The following is a 23,025-nucleotide window of genomic DNA, read 5'->3' as shown; positions in this document are numbered from 1 at the left end:
GCTGATTTCAGTCGTCGAAGTCAAAACCACCTAGTCAACCCGACGCTCCAAGGGCACGCTTGGGCTACTTGCCAGTCCAGTTGTTTCTTTATACACCCCTGCAGATAGTATAAAATACATTTTTCAACTGCTCATTGACCGCAATACCAGCAGGAGAAATCTTGCACCGCCGTCCTCCTTCCTTTGATTGTCGTCTGGGCATTCGACGTCACCTTGCAGCGTGACTGAAAAATTCATTTCTATTAGAATTTCATTTGATCGTAATTGCCTCTTTAAAGTAACATTTCACATTTTGTTCTTCATTTCTGAATTCTGTTTTAGTGCCTCTGAATCTTTTGAATCAGGAAGCCTTTTAAAATCAATGTTTCTTTGACAGATCTGTGCCCTTCTTCTCTGTTTGAAGCTCCATATCTGAGGCCTTCCGGTCGGCCTAGAAACCTTTACCAGTAATACCTCGCAGCCACAGATCACACAAGCCACCCCTTCCTCTTTCATTTGCCAGAATCTATGTAAATATCATTTTATCCGTGCTCCCAGATCTAGCAGCAGGAGCAGGTTTTACCGCGCCTTTCATCGAGGTCAAATGATCCCTCGAAAGGCCAGAGCAAAGGCTGCGTAAATCTACTGCGGCCGAATGATGCAAGAGATGGGGTGACAAAAGGCATCGGCTGTGAGGCGGATATAAATGTGCCCTGTGCCCAAGAGGCACTATGTGCAACGACGTCTCACATTCAACGTGCAATGGCGCTGGTCTAATGCGGAAACATCAATCTTCCTTCTTAACCAAGCCTTTGCAAAAGTGTACAAAAGTGCTATCGCCTTATTTCTGAATTCTTGAGTTTTATTGCCATGAAATCGGAAATGGAAAGTATATGGACATTATGGAATTCAGAATCCCGTGACCAAGAAGATTATTAATCGCAGAGTTTAAAAAACTCAAAAGGAAAAGAAGTACAATACAAACAGTAGACTTTCATAATTATTTAACCACATACTATATAGAAATATTTTTGGGACTAACTTTTGGCAATATATATTTATGGTATTAAAATGTAATATATGGGTTAGACCTGGCTTATTCAGCGTGTTTATCCCCAGACTTTTTGCTTTTTAGCCTCCTGTTTTGACCCTGTTTTTGTTGGCTTTAGGACTCAGGTACTTTACCTCTGCTTATCAGTGCTAAAGTGCATATTCTGTCTGTGTAAATTGTTAATAAGGATTGGGGTTTCCATGATTGGCTTGTTTGGCTTATTACTAAGTCCCTAGTACAGTAGACTGTGCGTGCCCATGGCTTGTTAGTCAAATGAGGCTAGTGGGCTTGCAGCACTGATCCTGCCACCCGCACAAGCAGCCTTTTAAAAAGGTCTCAGACCTGCCACTGCAGTGTCTGCATGCAGCCTCTACAACCATGTTGTCCTGGCAAGTGCACCCACTTGCCAGGCCCTAACCTTCCCTTTTATTAAATGTGAGTCACCCCTAAGGTAAGCCCAAGGTTCCCCTGTTGGCAGGGTGCAGTGTATGTGAAAGGTATGCCATGTCCTGATGTGTGTAACAAGTCCTGATAGTGAACTAGAGTGAATTTAGTTTTTCACTATTGAAAGGCTATCTGTCCAATAGGATAGAATGTGCATTTATTTATAACATCTTATAAGTATAACTTTCCATGGGGACAAAATGGAAAGATGAAGTTTAGTATGCCTGAATATAAAAGCGCATCTTTTAGCAAAGATAATTTTTATATCATGTGTTTGAAAATACCACTTTTAGAAAGTGGGTATTTTCTCGCTCAGCCATTCCGTGTGCCTCTGATTGTTTGTTGATTGACTGTCTGGCTTTGGAGTGACAGGGGCTGGGGATGTGCATTCACTAAAAGACAGCCAAAGGGGGGTTTGAGGTGTGTCCTGCCTCTCCTGGATGAGTCAGGGCTGGGCTGAATAGACCTGGGCTGCATTAAGAGTAGAGGGGGAGATTTCCTATCACCTGAATGGGCCTGGTCTGCCTTACACAATGCTGTCTCTACCTCTTGCCGGAAAGCTGGAACAGAGAGGACAGAACTGATATTGACTGAGCACAGAGCCTCTCTGCCACAAGAGAACAAAGAGAAATGGAATATAAATATTGGGGCCCAGACCCCTGAACTTTAGAATACTTCTGGACTCAAGAAGAACCTCTGCCAAGGAGAAGAGCTGGGAAAGCTGAAGGAGAAGTACTGCCTCTTTGCTGTGTGCTGTCTGGGTTTGGCCTGCAGTGGCTGTTTCTGTTTCTGCCAAGCACATCTTCCTTGGAAAAGCGTAGCACTTCAAATCCCTCCTTGACTCAGCCAAAAATAGACCCAAAAAACTATTCGACCTCATCAAGAACCCAAACAGCTCTCCCCCAACCTCCAAATTGGAGGATTCCACAAAGAAAGCAGCGGAATTCGCTATATTCTTTGACGAAAAGGTGAAATCACTTGTAGATCAGGTCATTCATCCTACCCCTACAGAGGAGCGTAAATCCTTAACCATTTGGCAAAACTTTGACCCCATCTCTGATGATGCCCTCCTTAAATGCATCCTCGACACAAAGCCCTCTAACCATTCTCTTGACCCCATCCCTAGTGCCATTGCCATTGACTTCTATACCCATTCTCTTTCCTATTGGACCACTCTGGTCAACCTCTTCCTTCAGTCAAGGCTCCCTTCCTGTTTCCTTCAAAACTGGGCAGGTCACCCCTCTGCTTAAAAAACCCACCGCTGATGTGAACGACCTCAACAACTACCGTCCCATCACTAACCTACCCTTTCTTGCGAAAATCACAAAAAAATGTGTAGCGAAACAACTCTCTCGCCATATCAAGGACAATGATCTTCTTGACAATTTCCAGTCCGGCTTCATTCAAAACTGCAGCACTGAAACAGCCCTGCTGCTAGTGATTGATGACGCGCTGCGGATACTCGATTCAGGGGAGTCTTGCCTTCTAATTCTTCTTGACCTTTCTGCAGCCTTTGACACTGTCAATCACAACACTCTCCTTAACACTCTTCAACAGAGAATGGGCATGGAAGGCACTGTGCTCAAATGGTTTGCCTCCTTCCTCTCTGATAGATTCCAAATGATCAAAATAGCGAACAGTCTTTCATCTCCTTTAGCGGTCGGTCAAGGTGTTCCTCAAGGCTCTATACTTGCACCCACACTGTTCAATCTCTATTTAGAACCGTTGGGAAATCTCATGAGTAAATCCGGGATCCACTATCATCTATATGCGGACGACACTCAAATCTACCTTAAGGTGGCCTCCACTCACGATCTCTCCTTCCTAAGCTCTACTCTCGACTCCATTCAAAACTGGATGATAACTCATCAACTGATCCTGAATCCCTCCAAAACAGAATTCCTCCTCCTCTCCTCCTCACTTTCTCCTCCCCCAGTGCAATCATGGATGGATCAGATTAATCTACTGAACAATAAACCCATCATTGTCGAGAGCGCAAAATCCCTTGGTGTCATACTCGACAAAAAACTCAATCTACTCTCCCACATCGATTCCATTGCAAAGTCTGCTCGATACCAACTGCACCTTCTTTGGGGGATTCGTCGCTTCTTCCCGGAGCACGACCTTAAAACCCTGGTCCAATCGCTGGTTCTCTGCAGATTGGACTACTGCAATTCTCTTCTTTCTGGCCTCCCCAAATCCCACCTGTCCCCCCTGAAGTCTGTTCTCCATTCAGCAGCTCGTTTCATATATGGGGCCAAAAGAAGCGACCACATCACACCCATTTTATTCACCCTCCGTTGGCTTCCCATAGAGGCAAGATCTATCTACAAGCCTGCCTGTATCACCCACAAAGCCTTGCACTCCTCCTCCCCTCGCTACCTGGCGAATAAACTGAAACTCTCTGGAGGTTCCAGACCATCACATAATGCAGAAAATTGCTTGAACCTCCCACTTTCAAGAAGGAAATCCTTTTCAGGCAACGCGGTGAGAATCTGGAACTCACTTCCGCCTCAGCTCCGGACCACCACCTCTTCCCAGGCCTTCAAAACTGACCTCAAAGCTCTCCTCCTTCAAAGACACTTCCAAATTTAATTCACACCCTCTATTTTCTGAAGGAAGTCCTTCCATTATAGGAAATTCTGTTCTCCATGCCTATAGAAGTGCCTTCCCATTGTGTTTTTGTGTTTTGAGTGTCTGCCATTTAATGCAGTATTATACCTCTACTTCTACTTTGTACTCTTTTGTAACATGCACACGTCACCTTTCCTTTTGTAATGTATCGTTTGCTACCTCTTGTATTTTGTTTGCTTTTGATATATGCACAACGGCCACCACTGCCTCATGTAACGTAACTTTTGTTTTAGTGTTTTGAGTGTCTGCCATTTATTGCAATCGTTTTACCTCTACGTGTACTTTGCATGCTCTTGTAACCTGCACACGTCACTTTTTCCTTTTGTAACGTATCATTTGCTACCTCTTGTATTTTGTTTGCTCTTGATACTTGCACAATTGTCACTATTGCCTCATGTAACGTAACGTTTGATTTTGTAACATGCTCACTTGTAATTTTTCTCCTTATGTATCATTACTGTTCCTATTGTGAAGCGCTCTGACACCTTCGGGGAAAGTCCGCGCTATATAAAAACGCATTAAATAAAATAAAATAAAAAAATAAAATAAATATAATGTATTTCCACTTAACACAACTTTAAAATATATGCACTTATTTTTTAGGGCTCTAAATGATATGCTTATTTAATATAGCGCTATCAGCACAAGAAAAGCTGCTTCTTGCAAAGTTGCTTCAACTATGCCAGACGACTAATAGCAACTTATTGTGATGCCATTTCCTGTGATGTCACAAGAGAAGCCTCGCACGTCTACTTTCTGTTCGGGGCCCTAAAAATCCAATAACCGTCCCTTAATGCATCTGTATCAGCATGTTTGTGTTTACACATTTGTTTTACCATGCACTTCACAAGAACAACACATTTTGGCCACAATAAACGGTCTATTGCTAAACATATTCAGTAACAATGCTTTGCGTTTTGAGGGTAAAATAAGTACGCATTGTCTGTGCCCGGGGGTTCCGGCTCAAATGCCTGTAATGCCTTTGATGAAGCCAGTTTCGCTGTGAGCTTACCTTCGTCTGGAATGTGCAGTAGACGTGCGTGAGGAACGGGTTCTCCCAGGCCAGTGACAGGACGCGCTTCTCCACCATCGTGCACTCGATGTCATCATCCATCAGAACCACGTCTTTTTTCAATACTTTCACAGCAAAGAATTGATTTACTTTCTTCAGCTCGGCCAGGAATACCTAGCAGAGAATGGCAACCTTTTCAGAGACAGGGAGCACTCGCGGGGCATTCATCATTGTCACAAAGTAAATGAGAAAGGGATGCATCAGTCTGCCAGACTCCCAGCCACATTGCATGAACTTTCAGAAAACGAAGATCTTTCATCGAATAGAAAGCCAAAGATGGTGCTAGGATAGGATTGATGCAACATATGAGAAACAATGACGGTCTGCTGATTTGGAGGCTCAGATCACAATTCACATCTTTTTCCCTGGCTGGCTGTATTTTAAGAAACTTTGAATTTTTCCTTTTCTCTTTCTCTTGGTCAGAGTATTGCGGGACCCGGTAAATACTATCTACGCTTTTGATAAAGCTACATTCAAACCACCCTAACCAACCCTGCTAGAATTTCCAAAGCTTAGTTTTTGTTCACAAAGGGCTAAGTCAAAAGTCCTGGAAATCTGTGACTTCAGGGGATTTCCAGTGGTGGTGGGCCTAAACAGATAACTCTACGCCTGTGCCAGGAGAAAGTGCAGTGTGACTACATTTATGGGTGTAGAACATGTTGCACTTTGTAAAATCTGTTTTTCTATATAGAATGCATGCGCTCGCTGTTAAAAAACCCTTTCTGCGCAACGCAATTAAATATGGATGCGTTGTTTTTCGCACGCGGGGAAACTAGTTAACAGGGTCATTTAGACCTTGGTGGGTGAGCCACCAGCTAACAAGCTATGCCATCCTCACCGCTAGCGAGGTCTGTCCCACACCATCAGAGATCCTCGCCTGAGGCAAAACAGATGTCAGGGTATCCTTACTGTGCAAATTCGAAAGGAAACGGAGCGACCCTTGACCTTGTTGGTAGGTTGCTCCCCCACCACACAGCTCCGCCTGTGTGTCCTGCCCCTGCCCCAGCTGCCGCTGCTGTAGAAGTTGAGGCCCTCCTCCACCCGCAGGCTACCACCTGCGCCTCATCCCTGGTGGCCAGTGGTAGGCCTTAGGTTTGTATCACTGTCGCTGTCTGTCTGTCTTTCCCTGTACTGCCCATACTGTCTTCTGGTGTCTTTGACCGCTGTTACCTGTCTCCCCCCTGTGCCTGCATTCTTATCTGTGCCCGTTTTGCTTGCCTTCTGTTCCCCTCGTTGCCCCTTCATTCTGTGCCCTCTTGCCTTCTGTTCCCCCTCGCTGCCCCTGATTTGTGCTCGTTTTGCTTGCCTTCTGTTCCCCTCGTTGCCCCTTCATTCTGTGCCCTCTTGCCTTCTGTTCCCCCTCGCTGCCCCTGATTTGTGCCCGTTTTGCTTGCCTTCTGTTCCCCTAGGTGCCCCTGATTTGTGCCCTCTTTTGCCTTCTGTTCCCCCTCGCTGCCCCTGATTTGTGCCCTCTTTTGCCTTCTGTTCCCTCTCGCTGCCAATGATTGTGCCCCGTTGCCTTCGGTGACCTCGCCGCTCCCGTTCCTGCCGCTGCGTCCCCTGTGGCCCCGCCCCCTCACTGCCCATTCGCTGCCCCTGCCTCTGCCACCGCCTCCCAGCTGCTCCTCCCTCCCACATCCCCATATATGGCGGCCGCTACGCGGCTGCGCAGCGGACGCGCCGAAGGCGTGCCTAAGACAAGCCCGTCAGCGCCCGTCCGCGCCTGGACCGCGCCCAGTGCCAGAACCCCTGGTCCCCGCACCCGCCATGACGACAACCACCACTACGATGCCAACACACTCCACGCTCTCAACCCCGGATGGACCCACACCTGCTTCAAGGCCGCCCCGAAACGCACACATGGTCCCTTCACCTGCCGGAACTGCAGCTACACCAGCCTCAGAGCCGCCGAACAACCCGCCAAGAAAGACCTCAACCACCTCCGATGCATCCTACTGAACATCCGCTCCGTACGCAAACACGCCGTCGAGCTCTGGGACCTGCTCGACACATCATCCCCGGACGTCGCCTTCCTGACAGAGATCTGGATGAACGATTCCTCCGCACCCAACATCGCCATAGCCATCCCAGACGGCTACAAGATCACCCACAGAGACTGCACCAAGGGAGTCGGAGGAGGAATCGCCATCGTCCACAAGAACAGCATCAGGGTCTCGACCAGCACCGACGACACTCTCAGCACCACCGAACACATGCATTTCCAGATCCACACAGACCCCAACTCCACCCTCAGAGGCACCCTTGTCTACAGACCCCCCAGACCCGGCCCCAGTTCAGCGACTCCATCGCCGACTTCATCAGCACGCACGCCCTGACCTCCACCGACTACATCCTCCTCGGAGACCTGAACTTTCACCTTGAGAACAACAACAACAGCAACTCGACAACCCTGATCGATAACCTCGCCAACCTCGGACTGAGGCAACTCGCCACAACGTCTACCCACTCCGATGGCCACACGCTTGACCCCATCTTCTCCGCAAGCCCCCACGTCTCCTTCAGCCACACCACCGAACTCCTCTGGACCGACCACCACTGCATCCACTTCCCCTTCCAGAAACCCACCACACACCACCACACCCAACAGATCCCTCGCCACTGCTGGAGAAAAATCACCGAAGACCAACTACACGCAAACCTCGCTCTCAGCCCACCCACCGAACCCTCCAACACCGACGACACTGCCCACAGCCTCAGACGCTGGATCGATGACTGCGCCAATACCCTCGCCCGCTGAAGAAACCCCACCACAGAGACACCACCAAGAGGGCCAGCTGGTTCACCCCAGAACTCCTAGCCTCCAAGCGAGCATGCCGGAAACTAGAGAAGAAATGGAACAGCGAACAGACTCCGGACAGCCACGCAGCCCACAAGGACACCACTCGCAACCACCATCACCTCATCAGGACTGCCAAGAGGATCTCCTTCAAAGACTGCCTCGACAACAACGCACACAATAGCAAGGAGCTCTTCAATATCGTGAAAGAACTCTCCAACCCCAGCTCCAACACCAACGGCATCCCGCCGTCGCAAGCCCTGTGCGACTCCCTCGCCACTTTCTTCCACCGCAAGATAGTAGACATCCACGACAGCTTCAACACCCAGACAGCAACACAACAGACTCTTCACACACCATCGACCACGACCCCCTGCTAGCCTGGACCAGCGTGAGCATCGATGACACCATCAAGACCGTGAGCACAATCCACTCCGGCTCCCCATCAGACCCATTCCCGCACCACATCTTCAACAAAGCCAGCAGCTCCATCGCACCCCACCTGCGCAACGTCATCAATCTCTCCCTCAAGACCACGACCTTCCCAGAGAGCTGGAAACATGCCGAGATCAACACCCTACTCAAAAAACCCAAGGCAGACCCTAGAGACCTCAAGAACTTCAGGCCCATCTCTCTGCTACCGTTCCCGGCCAAGGTCATCGAGAAGATCGTCAACAGACAGCTAACCCAATACCTCAAAGAAAACAGAATCCTGGACCCTTCCCAGTCAGGGTTCCGCAGCAACCACAGCACCGAGACCGCCCTCATCGCCGCCACTGATGACATCAGGACCCTGCTGGACAATGGTGAGATCGCAGCCCTCATCCTCCTGGACCTCTCCGCCGCCTTCGACACCGTCTGCCACCGCACACTACGTACATGCCTCCACGCCGTAGGGATCCGAGACAAAGCCCTGGAATGGACCACCTCCTTCCTCTCCGGCAGAACCCAGAGCGTCCGCCTTCCCCATTCTGATCCGAAGCCTCCGAGATCATCTGCGGCGTACCCCAGGGATCCTCCCTCAGCCCGACACTGTTCAACATTTACATGGCCCCGCTCACACACATCGCCTGACAGCACGACCTTAACATGATCTCCTATGCCGATGACACTCAACTGATCCTCTCCCTCACCAAGGACCCCATCACTGCCAAAGCCAACCTCCACGAAGAAATGAAGCCGGTCGCTGACTGGATGAAGATCAGCCGACTGAAGCTGAACACAGACAAAACGGAGGTCCTCATGCTCGGCTCCAGCCCTTCAGCCTGGGACGACTCCTGGTGGGCGACGGCACTGGGGGCAGCCCCGACACCCACCGACCACGCACGCAACCTGGGAATCATCCTCAACTCAACGCTCTCCATCACCAAGCAAGTCAATACCGTCTCCTCCTCCTGCTTCAACACCCTCCGCATGCTCCGCAAGATCTACAGGTGGATCCCGACAGATACAAGAAGAACAGTCACCCAGGCCCTCGTCAGCAGCAGACTAGACTATGGAAACGCCTTCTTCGCGGGAGCCCCGACCAAGCTCATCAAACGACTGCAACGCATCCAAAACGCCTCTGCACGACTGATCCTCGACGTACCACGACACAGCCACATCACCCCCACCTGAGAAACCTGCACTGGCTGCCCGTCAACAAGAGGATATCCTTCAAGCTCCTCATCCAGGCACACAAGGCACTCCACAAGACCGGCCCAGCCTACCTCAAAAGATGACTTTCCTTCTACATCCCCAACCGCCAGCTCCGCTCTGCCGCCCTCGCACTCACCACCATCCCGCGCATTCGAAGAACAACCACCGGCGGGAGATCCTTCTCCCACCTCGCCGCCAAGACCTGGAACGCCCTCCCACTGGGCCTACGACAGATCCAAGACCTGCTGACCTTCAGGAGGCTACTAAAGACCTGGCTGTTTGATCAGTAGCGGCCCCCTCCCAGCGCCTTGAGACCCTCACAGGTATGTAGTGCGCTCTACAAATGTTTGATTGATTGATTGATTGAACGGTGTCTTTGGCTTTAAGCTCCTTTGCTGCCTAGGAATGTTTTATTATGGTTGTTTTTGATTTTAAATTAACGGTTCAGCAACACTACGTTCATATCCTTTTATTTTCTGTTTTCATCGATAAAAACGACGACTATTGCGGCGGATTCTGTAGCCCGGAAGGGTGGAGGAGGTATAATAAACGCTATAAGAATTGAGAATTGTTCAAGGAACCCAAAAAAACACTATATGGGAAAAAAAAGAAAATTGCTGGAATGGACTTCTTATTTGCTTAGCAATGTTTTTTGTGCTGGACCAACATGCTGAGACCTGTTTTTTCACAACCCCTGAGCTCGGAGTCAATAACCAAGGATTACTTTGATTATATTTGGTATGGTATGAATTGATGAAATTCAACTCCCAGAATGCACTGTGTCAGGATACTTTGAACATCATGGGCTGTGGCACTTTGAAAGGGTGAAACAAACAAAGAACTACTGTTAGGGGGTGAGGATGACCTCCTGGTCGAAATGTGATGCCGTCTTTTTGTTCACTGTTGTTTTTTAAACCTTTCGTACTACTGTTCCTCTTATATGCCCTCCCCACTTTTCAATTAACGTACTTTGTTAATTATATGCATACATGGTCATTTAATTGTTTTAGAGTGGGTTCTTCAGTCACAGAAAAGGGGTTATTTGTAACTTTACTCTACTGACCCCAAAGAACATGCTGGCGAAAGATCACCGCTGAAGCTGACCATTCAAACCCTGACAACTAGAGTTCCTGACTTAAGGAATTAATTCACCAGAAACCAGTAGAGTGAGATTACAGTGGGAGATATTGTTCTCACAGTACTGTTGGCATAAAAGCATCTTGAGTGAATGAAATTGAACAGTCAGGCCTATCTCAGGGTGCCCATATTAAGGAAGCTAAGATTGATTTAGTGCGATATTAGGACAATCGTGGCATCTGGTGCAAATAAATTACAGTACTGAGGGGACAGATACTTTACAACAAATTACAGTGGTCCACATTTTTTTGTGATACTGCCCTACTCCTATTGGATAAACGTGAGATTTCTGACCTATAAAGACTCTTGCATGAGGGCCAAAACACAGATTTCTCATTTTCATAGTGCTATTTGCTATAATTTCAAAAGGCTTTCAGAAAGACCCTTTGAATAGTGGTGGTCACGAATATTAATAACAGTGCTTGATGGAAGCTAAACATAAAGAATGTCTGTGACTGGGAGTATACTGATAAGAAAATCTATCAGGTTAATTCAATCCAGAGGATAGATCTCAAATAATTTACTGATCACTGGGTCCTATTACAACTGAGCAGATGCACATTTTCATCCTTACCTGAAATGAGTACCTACGAATTGGGTAATAGTTAACATCTGATCTTGAAGCTCTTAAAACAATGTTTCAGCACTACATGAAAAGAAATTCATTATATTACTCTTTTCATATTGCAAGAAACCATTCAAACTTACCTTGCCGAAACTTCCTTTGCCCAACAGTTTATGCAACACAAAGTCCTCGATTGTCATTCTGACCGTTTCATAGTCTGGTGTCCTGGAGTCACACTCTGTGACAGACTCAAGTTTCTCCGGCTCTTCTCTGATTGATTCCCAGTATATCCCTTGAGGTTCTGCAAATTAATGTGAAATGTAAAAAATTATGTTGTACACATAATTGAATTCTACAGGGTAAAGCAAGTTCCATAGCTATCAGGGTTCATATGTTCATGACTGAGATTTTAATTAAACCCAAGTTTTTTCCTTTGTGGGAGGAAATTTGGTTCATTATATGGTGTGGTTGTGTGACCTCACTGGGTAATACACTTACCAACCCCTTTAGGACTGGTTGGTTTCGTTTGTCAAACCTTAAGCTCATCACTGGGTAACTGTGGCTCTGAGCAGCAAGTCTTACATAAAGGAACAAGTGTAAAGCTTTTAAACAGCACCAAAACAATTGAGGAAGAAATTGAAAAGACAACCAAGAAATCAGACACCAATTAAAACAAATAGACTGTATTTTTATGTATTCTTAGACATCACAATGGAAAGATCCACAGGAGGGTTGTGGAGATAGAGAATTTACAAAGTATAGTAAATCAAAGCATTTCACTCAGCCGCAAACAGGCATTGGCAAATTCTATGTATTTGACACAAACATTTTCACCAAAAAGTTGGGCTATTTGTATTGCGGTCCCTTAGATTCATTTTAAGTGACCAACTCCAGTAGGGTGCCAGTAAATGGGGATGGGGGGGGGGGAAAGGTCCTCAGAAACAGTGAGGTCAACAAATGATGCAGTATTCAGTCAGTTCCAGGCACTTTATTCATTACAATGCCTTCCTATGGAAGTGGTCCTGATGAAAGGAATGCTGAAGTTGCTCATGGAAGCTGTGGACACGATGCATTTGACAGGGGTCTTCCTGTGCCTACTCCTCAACCCATGAAGGTGGTGAGGAGGTTCAGGTCACATGGTTGACATCCCTGGAAGTCCTCCCAGTGCTGGTAGACGTCCAATCGCCACTGGGCTACCAGTCGCCTGATATCACGGTCACAGCCAAATTCTTCCCTGGGCAATAACTCGGCTTCTGGGCAACCAAGTTGCACTCCAATGACTCTCCCGGGCTCAGCGAACTTGGGTGCAATTTTGAGCATCAGGTCTTGGTCCCGGGCACTCAGGGCCGGACTGGCCATAGCGGGCACCGGGCAATCCCCTGGTGCGCCGCATGGGTGGGGGCCGTTTTTGGGCTCCTGGGGGCCGTTTTTGGTACAGGGTCGATTTTGCAGCAAATCGGGCCTGTGACAAAATCGGCCGAAAACCGGCCCTGGCAAAGAGCTCGGCGGCACCCCCCCCTGGGGTGGGGGGGCCAGCCGAGCACTTTGCCAGGGCCGGTTGTGGTACCCAGTCCGGCCCTGCGGGTACTGCACGGTGGAGACTGGAGGCAGAAGGCTTCTCAGCTGTTGTGACACTGTGCTGTGAACAGGAGGTCAGTCAACTACAATTCAACAAGGTCCCTTTAGCGTTATTAACTACTAGGCTTATGTTTATGACTCTGTGTGTATTTTTCAGCGTTGAATTTGTATTCATATTTTATGTGTTTGTGCGTGGATTCATAGCACCACCTTAAATTCAGCCATAGAAATTAGAGATTCAGATATCCTTTTCCTTTTATATAGTGCATTGGTTGTGAGGTTTAAAAACATGACTGTTGGCTGACCAGAGCAATGCCAGGAGGGTGCCCCAGGATGCACCATTCAAGTTGCTAAAAACACTTGAACGAGTCCCAACCAGGGCACAGGTGATAGATGGCATCCACCCACTTTTTTCAGAGGGTGGACGCCATCTACCTTGCCAAGAAGCTGGGCCCCATTGAAATATGCTGAACTCATCCCAGTGTAACTTTCAGACACTGGGACACATTCATCAGTGCCTGTGCATTGCCTGCTTTAGTTCAGAGCAGCAAGACCAGAAGCGGAGGACACTCCTCATACCTTGCAGCCAAGAACTGGAATGACCTACCGAAACACCTCAGAACCTCCCTCTCCCTCATTGACTTCCGAAGGAACCTCAAGACATGGCTCTTCCAGATGAAACAGGCATGATCTCCTCCTCTCCCCTCAGCCTTGCCCTGCTCAAAACCTGGATACCTTCATGGGTGAGTGGCAGGGCCAGACTGGCCGTAGTGGGCACTAGGCATTTCCCTGATGGACTGCCAGGCTGGGGGCTGTCTTTGGACCCCTGTGGGAGCCGGTTTTGTTACAGGGGGCAGATTTTGTCGCATAGCTGCAATATCACCCCCCGTAACAAAAGCAGCTGCCTCCCCCCTGTGCGGCCGGTACAACTCAATTGTCAGGATCAGCTTGCGTTCCCAGTCCAGCCCTGGTGAGTAGGCGTGCTCAACAAATTCACATTACGTAACATAAAATACCATAACATACCATACCACAACATAACATATTTCCCTTTACTAATTCACCACTAATTCTGTTTTTTGGGTCCTGGAGTAGTGTGCTACTCGCCAAAAAGCACTTCGATGCCTCATAAGGGGTAACAAGCGATTTATAAATGCAAACCTTCTTCTATCCCTCCACTATCCTTTTTCAATCCAAATGAGAGACTCACATGTCCATCACTCAAATTAATTTCATATTTCCCTATACTAATTCACTACTAATCCTTTTTGGGTTCTGGAGTAGCGTGCTACTTGCTGGAAAATGCTTCTACACCTCATCAGGGGTAGTAAGCGCTTTATAAATGCAAACCCTTCCCTCTTCTATCCTTCCACGATCCTTTTTCAATCAAAATACCAAGCTCACCGGTCCACCGCTCAAAATAATTTCATTTTCCCCTAAACTAATTCACCACTAATACTTTTTGGGTTCTGGAGTAGTGTGCTACTTGCCTGAAAATCGCTTTGAGGCCTGGCCAGGGGTAGTAAGTGCTATATATATGCAAATACAATTACAATAACATAACAACGTGAAGGCAGCAAAGTTGTGTTATATTCCCGAGCTAGGCCCATGTAGCGAAGCAGCTTATTTCTTACATTGTCCTCACAAATAACATTTCCAGCTGTGACCTTTTGCACACATTTGCACACATGACAATGTTGGATTAGTTTCTCTGAAACGAAACTTGTTTTTACATGTAGCTTCGCACAACATTATCACAACGCCCTGAACATGATGTACAAGGTCTCGTTTCGCACTACATAGAAATATCATCACTATCTTCATCCATGGGGTGACTGACCTATCTATATATATATTCATAACATCACTAATCTATGTGCACATCGCAAAGTTGCTTTCTATTTAAAAGATGAGCATCCCAATAGATTAGCAGAGGAGGTACTTCCGCTGACACCAAGGGTCCTTGTATGCTGAGAAATCACCATGCAGTGGTCTGACATCTAGTGAGGGGTGGCCAGTTCGTGACCACAAGGAGGTACTTCACTCTATCCCATCAGGTAATGGGGTCAGACCTGTCAGTCTTAGGGCAGCCTTCCGCCAAGCGTTTTGTCAGCTTGCCTTTAATTTTGCTGATATCGTTTTTATTGGTCTTAGGGCTCTATGCACTTTACCACTGCTAACCAGTGCTAAAGTCGTTTGTGCTCACTCCCTTAAACATGGTTTGGGGATTATATACCGATTTGCATATTTAATTTACTTGTATGTCCCTTGTAGAGTGGTAAAGCATTTACCTAGGGCCTGTAAATTAAATACTACCAATGGGCCTGCAGCACTTATTGTGCCACCCACTTAGGTAGCACTTTAAAACATGTCCCAGACTTGCTATGGCAGCCTGAATGCAGTGTCACACTGCCATGTCGACTTGGCATTTAAAACCACTTGCCAAGCTTTAAACTCCCCTTTTATTACATATAAGTAACCCCTAACATTGGCCCTAGGTAGCCCATAGGGCAGGGTGCTGTGTAAGTAAAAGGTAGGACATGAACTTTTTAGTTTTACATGTCCTGGTAGTGAAAAACTCCCAAATTAGTTTTTTACTATTGAGATTCCTACCCCTCCCATAGGATAACATTGGGGACTCCTTATTACATTTGTTAAGCCGTAATTGAGAGGAGGTGATCTGTCATGTTTGGTACTTATGGAATTGTAATGATAAATCCCCTTTAATGGCAAAGTCGAATTTATCATTACAATTTTGAAAATGCCACTTTTAGAAATGTGGCCTTTTCCTGCTCTCAGCCCTGTGTGCCTGCAGTCTGTCTATGATTGCATGTCTGGGTTGTGTGAAAGCTGGTCTTTGCGTGTGGCTGTCTAGGAGGAATACACAATGGGAGCTCTGGTGTGACTTGAGGGGCCTTGACGGGCCATCCTAGCAGGATGGGAGGGAGGAACTAGACACAGCCTCACACTTATGCCTGAATAGGCTGTGTCCTGTCTCCACACAAAAGGGCTGCATACCCCCTGTGGTGAGTCTGGAGCCAGGGCAGGAAGGGAGGACCTCAGTGCACTATAAAGACCCTTCTTTGAAGTCGACCCCACTTCAAAGGCACCTCTGGGTATAAGAACTGGACCTCAGGCCCTACCACTTCAGTACACTTCTGGACCTGTGGATATTCCACCAGAGAGAAGGACTGCTGTGCTGCTAAAGAACTATCACTCTGCCGGACTGCTGTTCTGGAAGAACTGCTTTCTTGTTGTGCTGACCTGCTGCCCTCCTTGTCTTGGTGAAAAGTACTGGACCAGCATCTCTTGACCCCCAGAACCCAGAATGACTCAAAGGAATAGTTGGCTGGCTCCTACTGATCTGAAGTCCCAGGGACATAAAAAACTTCCAACTATTCTGCTTCTGCACCTGGTCGCTGCCATCTGTAAGTCTGCGCTGCCAAGTTGTACCATCCCAGTCCTGGACCCTTGAAAGTGGGCCTACGGAGCTTGCTTCATCCAAACCCACATATCGAATCTCGAACTGGCACACTGGCACCGTAGCATGGATCGGAACTGGCACATCGCCCCTGTTGCTTGACCAGAACCAGCACATCACCTCTTCTGCGAGAATCAACGCCGACGCAACACCTTCAGAACCACCATTGCGCAACGCTCACCCCGGCTTGAGGTCTTTGCATCTCCATCGACGGCAGCCTTAATGACGATGCCGAGAACTCCGCATCACAGGCCCTACTCTCATTGGAGCCGACGCATTGCAGCTGCTGCACGGATCAGGACCTGTGCATCGCCGCCACTGTGAGGATCAACATATCGCTTCGACATCACTGTATCGCTTTAGCTGCATTCCACATCCTCCTTGTTGACAGGATCTTCAACATCGATGCTTTGGTCAGTGGGTCAAAACTGGTCGCTGCAGCCGACCCGCACTCCATTATGGTCGGCTTAAACCTTTGACTTTCTCCCGGTTCCGCTCGACCAGATATCCAAAGTCCACGCTTTTTGCTTTTGAGCACTATTTTACAGTTCATTCTTCAAAAATTCATAACTCCGGACTTATTAATTAGATTGTTGTTGTTTTGGTCTTGTTTTATTTATTAATTTAAACTCTATTTTTCTAACCAGGTATGGTATCTTTTTGTCTGGTGTTTTCACTGTTTTACTGTTTGAAGTGTTGCACAAATACTTTACACATTGCCTCTAAAGTTAAGCTTAACTGCTCTGCCCCAAGCTACCAGAGGGTGACCAGAGGTTAATTTAGGGTATGTTTGTGACTTACCCTGACTAGGATTGTGGTTCCTGCATGGACAACCAGAACCCCAATATCTAACATGCGGCATAATGCAGCACATTTTGTGATAGTACCAGATCATTATTTGGCACATTTACACATTTTAACACTGTCCAGACAAAGGTTTCACCTTAGCAGTACTATTTTAACACCCAAATACAGCAATATGCAAATGAAAGGTGAACAATCAACCTTTGTGCAGTGCTTTCCACTGCACAGCAGAACAAATCACAACATTTTTAGCAACTTTTGATCCGTTTGAGTTAGAAGCAATTTTTTTGTTAAAATCTGCAAATTGTGCAGCATATGATGGATCATGTGGAAAATAAGAAAAATCTATAATTATGTGGAAAATGCAGCGGCTGCAGAATCATATAAATCCAGTGGCCCTGCCAGTGAGGCGTACAAGGTATTGGACACTCTGACACACGTCCTTCATAGCTCACTGTGCTATATCACAAGGATTTTACTTTATGAACTGCAAGTAACAAAAGGAACTCTGTGCTAAAAAATTTGACCAACTTACTTACATAGACAAATTAAAAATCTGTCATCTGCATGTTACATGATGTGCGTGGCAGGAGATACATTAACCCTCTATGCTACTTTTATTCAAAAAGTGGAAAAGACAAAACACAAATCTCTCCAGCAAATGTGTTAATCTCCTGAGTTATCTTACCATTTTTTTTATTATTCCCTGAGATTTACTCGAAGATCTCTGCAGCATGTGCTTTCCCCCCCATAATATATTTTAAAATGCAGACTTTGCAAACAATTAAGCAGAAAAGATTTACTGCCACTTTCCTCCTTGTTGAGCAATTCTTTGTGGCAGAGTTTAAAAAAAGAAATATATAAATTGAGACTTAGATATTGCATCATGGTTGCATCCGTTTTTTGGCCCAACCCCGATGCAAAATCTCACTTGTTAAATGTTGTAATGCGCTCAGATGTACTCATGGTAAGCCTGCAAACATACATGTGAGATCTTAAGATCTGATGTCACTTCTTGTGATGTCACTTCCTGTGAGTTCATGGGTTTTGATGCAGTTTCCTGTGATTTCACAGGAAACCAGCCGCTCACCTAAGGCACCTCAGAACGAAGTCTACATGCGTCACCCACACTTTTAAGTGCCTAAGTCATTGCCTGCAAAGTTCAATTGCCGAGCCCATGCTGACAGTCTTGAAAGCAAAATTGATTCTGTCCCTCAACTACAGCCATGTGGCCTTTCCAGGCGCCTTCAGTAGGCTTGTAATGGACTCCCAGATCAAGGCGTACAAGGCAGTACTGCTTGCCCCTCGGCAAGCCAGAAGAACGAGGCTGAGATTGGAGCTGGGTCTAGGGAGTCCAGACCTGGTGTGTCATGGAGACCTAACAAAGTACTACCTAAGGTTCCTGTGAACCCCAGAGTCCTCCTTCAAACACCACATGAAAACAACTTTTTAAGAGGAGAGCTCCTCTTGGCAAATGGAGTTAGGAACGGCAAATAGCAGCCTGAAGATCAGGGCAGACAGCTTGCACTCCCATGAAATTCCATTTCTGCCTAGAAAAAAACAGTGAACAGGACACCAAAAGACTTCATGCTAGCCCCACTAGAGAGTCACTGAATGCATCTTATACCTTGGGGAAAGCATAGCCCTACTTTTATCACACACTTTCAGCCCAGGCTCGCAGGAAAATCCTCTCCATGAGGCTCGTCGCTTTGGCAATCTCGGACTTTAATCCTGCCTGGGCACATAAAGAGGAGGCATTTTCATGAAGGCTATGCAGTTATCGTAAAGAATCCTGGCTACACCTGTTGTGTTGGTGTCCCAAACTGTCCGATGAGCGAACCCGCTTGTTTCTCCCTATATTTCGGGCTACAGGCGTAAGGAGCTGCAAGGAGGTCTCGGACTTGCGCTTCTCTGAAAACACAACATGCATACTAGCCAAATTGGGGAAGTTTACTAATTCTATCAGACTTTTACTCCCTGAAGCTACCATAGGCGGACACTAGCTCCTGGCTGGCTAGCACCTTGCACCTTATTTTTTTCTTCTCACAACTCTGAACGCCCCGGTATACTTAAAGGTGCCAACAACATTCAAACTATCTTTTATCCTGTTGTAACTTGGTTTTAGTGTGCGATATGACCCTATTAATGAAATATTATTTGCAAGGACTCTGCAATTTATCCTCTTCCTTCCACATTCCAAGACTTTTCCACTTTTGTTTGAAGGCGCTAATTGTAGGCGCTAATTGTATGCAAACTAATTTTCATCTTGTTGTAACCTACTTTTAGAGTGCAATAGGTTCCTATTTATGATATATTTGATTGCATTCTATCAAATGTCCCTAAAAGCAAAGCGCTGGTGACACTAACTGTCGCTTTCTTTTATGTGTAAGTTTGACCCGTTCCGTGCTCATGACGGAACCACGCCGTCATGAACCACGGGCGCCGTGTGCTCATGACGGAGTGGTTCCGTCATGCTGCGGCCGTTGGCGGCCGCTCCGCCCACGCGGCGCTAATTCCCCGCCTGTGCGGGCGATTAGCGCAGTGGGTGGAGTCATGACGGAACCACTCCGTCATGAGCACAGCTCAACCGTGACTCATGACGGAGTGGCACCGTCATGAGCACAGCGCCACCGCACTGCCCCCAAACCCCCCCACCCCAGCGCTGCGGCGGAATTCCTGCCGCAGCCAAGGGGTTAAAGCATACTTGTTTTTTTTTTTTTTTAAGACATGTAATGATTTTAATTAATCGAACATAAATAAAATAACAATAAACTTCCTGGGATGCCACGTGCATTGTCACATGCCATGATGTCACGGGCAGTGATGTTACTTAAATACTATCTAATTTGGTTAGTCCTGACACTTCTGTTTTTAAGGACTTGTGCCCGGGTCCCAACTAGTATGAAAGTTAAGTTCATACTGAGAAACACACAGAGTGTAAGAGGCCATGAGAGAAAGATGAGAGAAAGGATTCACAACACTATCAGAACATATGAATACATGGACAGAGTAGTGAATACATGGAAAAATCATGCACTAGAAATGGTTGAGACAAAAATATAAATACACCAAAACAATCTCACAGAAACAGTGAACAATCGCATGCTTTGAGCAAGGTTAATACTGGGGAGCATGTTGTTTGTTAATTGTCAAGTAATGTGCAGCTTAGAAGTTTATGGCCACTGTGAAAGTATTCGTAGAGATTTTATTTATGAGTTTATCTTTGATACTTTTTCAGATTTATTTTTTAGATTTTAATCTCTAGTGTGCATGGAATAAATAGTCTCTCCTCGAACACATGGAGAATTGTAAAATATTTGAGCCTTTGAATTCTTCATTCCTCTTATACATGAAGTACCTTTTCTGGCTGTTGAAGGCAGTGGGAAAGTGGGCATTGTTGCATTTGTTGAAGTACTCGTCAGTCCTATTTCAACAGGTCTTTCTCGGTAGATGTGCTCTGGATCCCGGAGACAGCGAGCCTAATTAAAGGAGATACATAAAGAAACACATGGTGTCAACAATGTTACCATTCTACTCCATGCATCCACACTCATGGAATAACCACAAGGAATTGGTATGTCATGAACGGAGTACAGATATTACACTAAATAGAAAATAGATGCAAAAACATTATTATGAGAAATAGACTGGATTTTTCACTTAAGTGCAAAAATGAGTGGTCTGCAGAACTGCCTCGAACCTCCTGTTCAAGCTACAGGGACACAACAAGCTACTCAAAGCCTTTTTCTACAACTGATTAATCCCATTTGGACCTACCCTGCTGCTGGGCGGGCCTCTGCTGGAGCGGGCCCCAATGTGCTGTCTCCAAGGTCCTGGACCCTTGGCTGATGTGAAAGTAAACTCCTCCTGCCATATTCTGAAACATGAGACTTAGAAACATTTTGGCTCTAAGAATCCACGGAGGACCAGGACCAACCTGCCAAGCTGATCCAACGAAAATGCTTTGCTACTGGGCCAAAGACTCAGGTTGCTCCCGCTTGGAGCAGCAAATCAGCGAATTTTTGCAGCAGCAGCAAATACAATGCAGCTGGACCTTGTGGAAAAGGTATCAGCCTTATGGAGCCCTCTTTGACTACAGCCTTCAGCCTTGCTCTGTTGAAAGAATTCAACCTACAGAAATGTGATTAAGTCGGAATGTAGAAATCTTTACCAGGCAAAGGTAACAAAAGTATCCAGCCAGTGAGGGGCCTTCCTTGGGTGCAAATTTCAAATTTCTACTGCTCAGAGCTTTTCCGCCAAAAGTCAACAGCTTGACTGTGACATCATCAAATGGCTATCTGACCTCGTAGAGCCCTCTTCACCACAGCCTGATACCTTACCCAGCTGAGTGTTCCTGTGATGTTGCGGGACGGGTTTTATGATTTCTTTTATGTGCAAATGTTCTTCAACCTAGGCCTTTCTGCAGGTTCATCCCCAAACATTTTGCCTTTCTCCTCCACTTTTTTGCTGAATACGTTTTGGTTGGCTTTAGGACTCTGGGCACTTTACCACTACTAACCAGTGCTAAAGTGCTTGAGTGCTTTCCCTAAAATATAGTAACATTAGCTTATACCCAATTGGCATATTTAATTTACTTATAAGTCCCTAGTAAAGTGCACTACATGTGCGCTGGGCTTGTGCATTTAATGTTACTGCTGGGCCTGCATGACTGATTATGCCATCCTCTTAAGTAGCCCTTTCACCATGTTTCAGGTCTGCCATTTCAGAGCCTGTGTGTGCAGTTTTAAACTGCCATTTCGACCTGGCAAAATAAACCTTTTGCCTGGCCCAAACCTTCCTTTTAAATACATATAAGTCACCTCTAGAGTAGGCTCTGGGCAGCCCTGATGGCAGGGTGTAATTTATTTAAAAAGTAGTACATGTAGTTTTAAGTTTTAAATGTCTTGGTAGTGAAAATCTCTGAAATTAGTTTTTCAGTCCTGCAAGGTCTACCTCTCCCATAGAATAACATTGGAGTTGCCTTATTACATTTTATAAGTGTAATTTCCAAATGGGAAGAGATAATTGGTTCATGTTTGGTGTCTTTGGAATTGTAATTTTAAAATTCCAATTTATGGTAAAGTCAGATTGTAAATTACTATTCTGAATATGGCACTTTTAGAAAGGTGCCATTTTCTTACCATAGCCATTTGTGCCTGCAGCGTGTCTCTAGTCGCATGAATGGGTATAGTTGGCAGTTCAGCTTTATGTATTCCTCCTAGATAGCCACAAACAATGGGAGCTTAGGTGTCACTGGCTGAATAGGAAGGAGGAGCTGGGCCCAGCCTCACTTATACCTGAATAGGCTGTGTCCTCTCCCCACACAAAGGGTTGCATACCCCCTGTTGTTAGTCTGGAGCCAGGGCCAGGAAGGAAGGGCATCTGTGCACTTCAAAGGCATGTCTCTAGAAGTTTCTCCCCACTTCAAAAGCACAACTGTGTATAAAAGAAGGATCTTAGACACAACCGCAGTAAACTTCTGGACTAGTTGATACTCTACCGGGAAGAAGACCTGCTGTGCTGCTACAAGGACTGCCACTCTGTTCGACTGCTACTCTGAAGGAGCTGCTACCCTGTTGTGCTGACCTGCTAGCCTCTTACCTGAGGAAGAAGAACTGGACCTGCAACCCCTCTTGAACCAAGGAACCCAGAGTCACTCAAAGGGCTTGTCTGCTGGCCTCCTGATCTGAGCCTCAGGGGTATGAAAGGCTCCCTAACTGATCCTGGACCTGTCTTCAGAGAGTTACTGATCCCCAAGTGGTGTCCATCAGGTCCTAGACCCTTCGTGTGGCTCAGAGGGCTCTTAAACCAACCCGTTCCCACAGGAACCGTGCAGCTCTCACGG

The 23,025-nt window shown here is 46.5% G+C and overlaps 1 protein-coding gene across 5 annotated transcripts in view; it reads right to left on the bottom strand.

The window, feature by feature from the left end:
• PRKCQ (protein kinase C theta) overlaps positions 1–23,025 on the bottom strand; it is a 549,254-nt gene that overhangs the window by 317,496 nt on the left and 208,733 nt on the right. For all 5 annotated transcript variants that reach the window (XM_085653544.1, XM_085653545.1, XM_085653543.1 and 2 more), the window contains 3 exons: positions 20,539–20,659; positions 11,461–11,618; positions 5,121–5,294 (listed from right to left, as the gene is read on the bottom strand). In XM_085653544.1, the coding sequence (XP_085509670.1) occupies positions 5,121–5,294; positions 11,461–11,618; positions 20,539–20,659 (453 nt within the window). The remainder of the gene's footprint in view (positions 1–5,120; positions 5,295–11,460; positions 11,619–20,538; positions 20,660–23,025) is intronic.

The sequence above is a fragment of the Triturus cristatus genome, chromosome 4_1 (genome assembly GCF_964204655.1).
Source record: "Triturus cristatus chromosome 4_1, aTriCri1.1, whole genome shotgun sequence".
Lineage (NCBI taxonomy): Eukaryota > Metazoa > Chordata > Amphibia > Caudata > Salamandridae > Triturus > Triturus cristatus.
The sequence above is the reverse complement of the archived record's forward strand: the minus strand, read 5'-3'. Positions and strand labels throughout refer to the sequence as shown.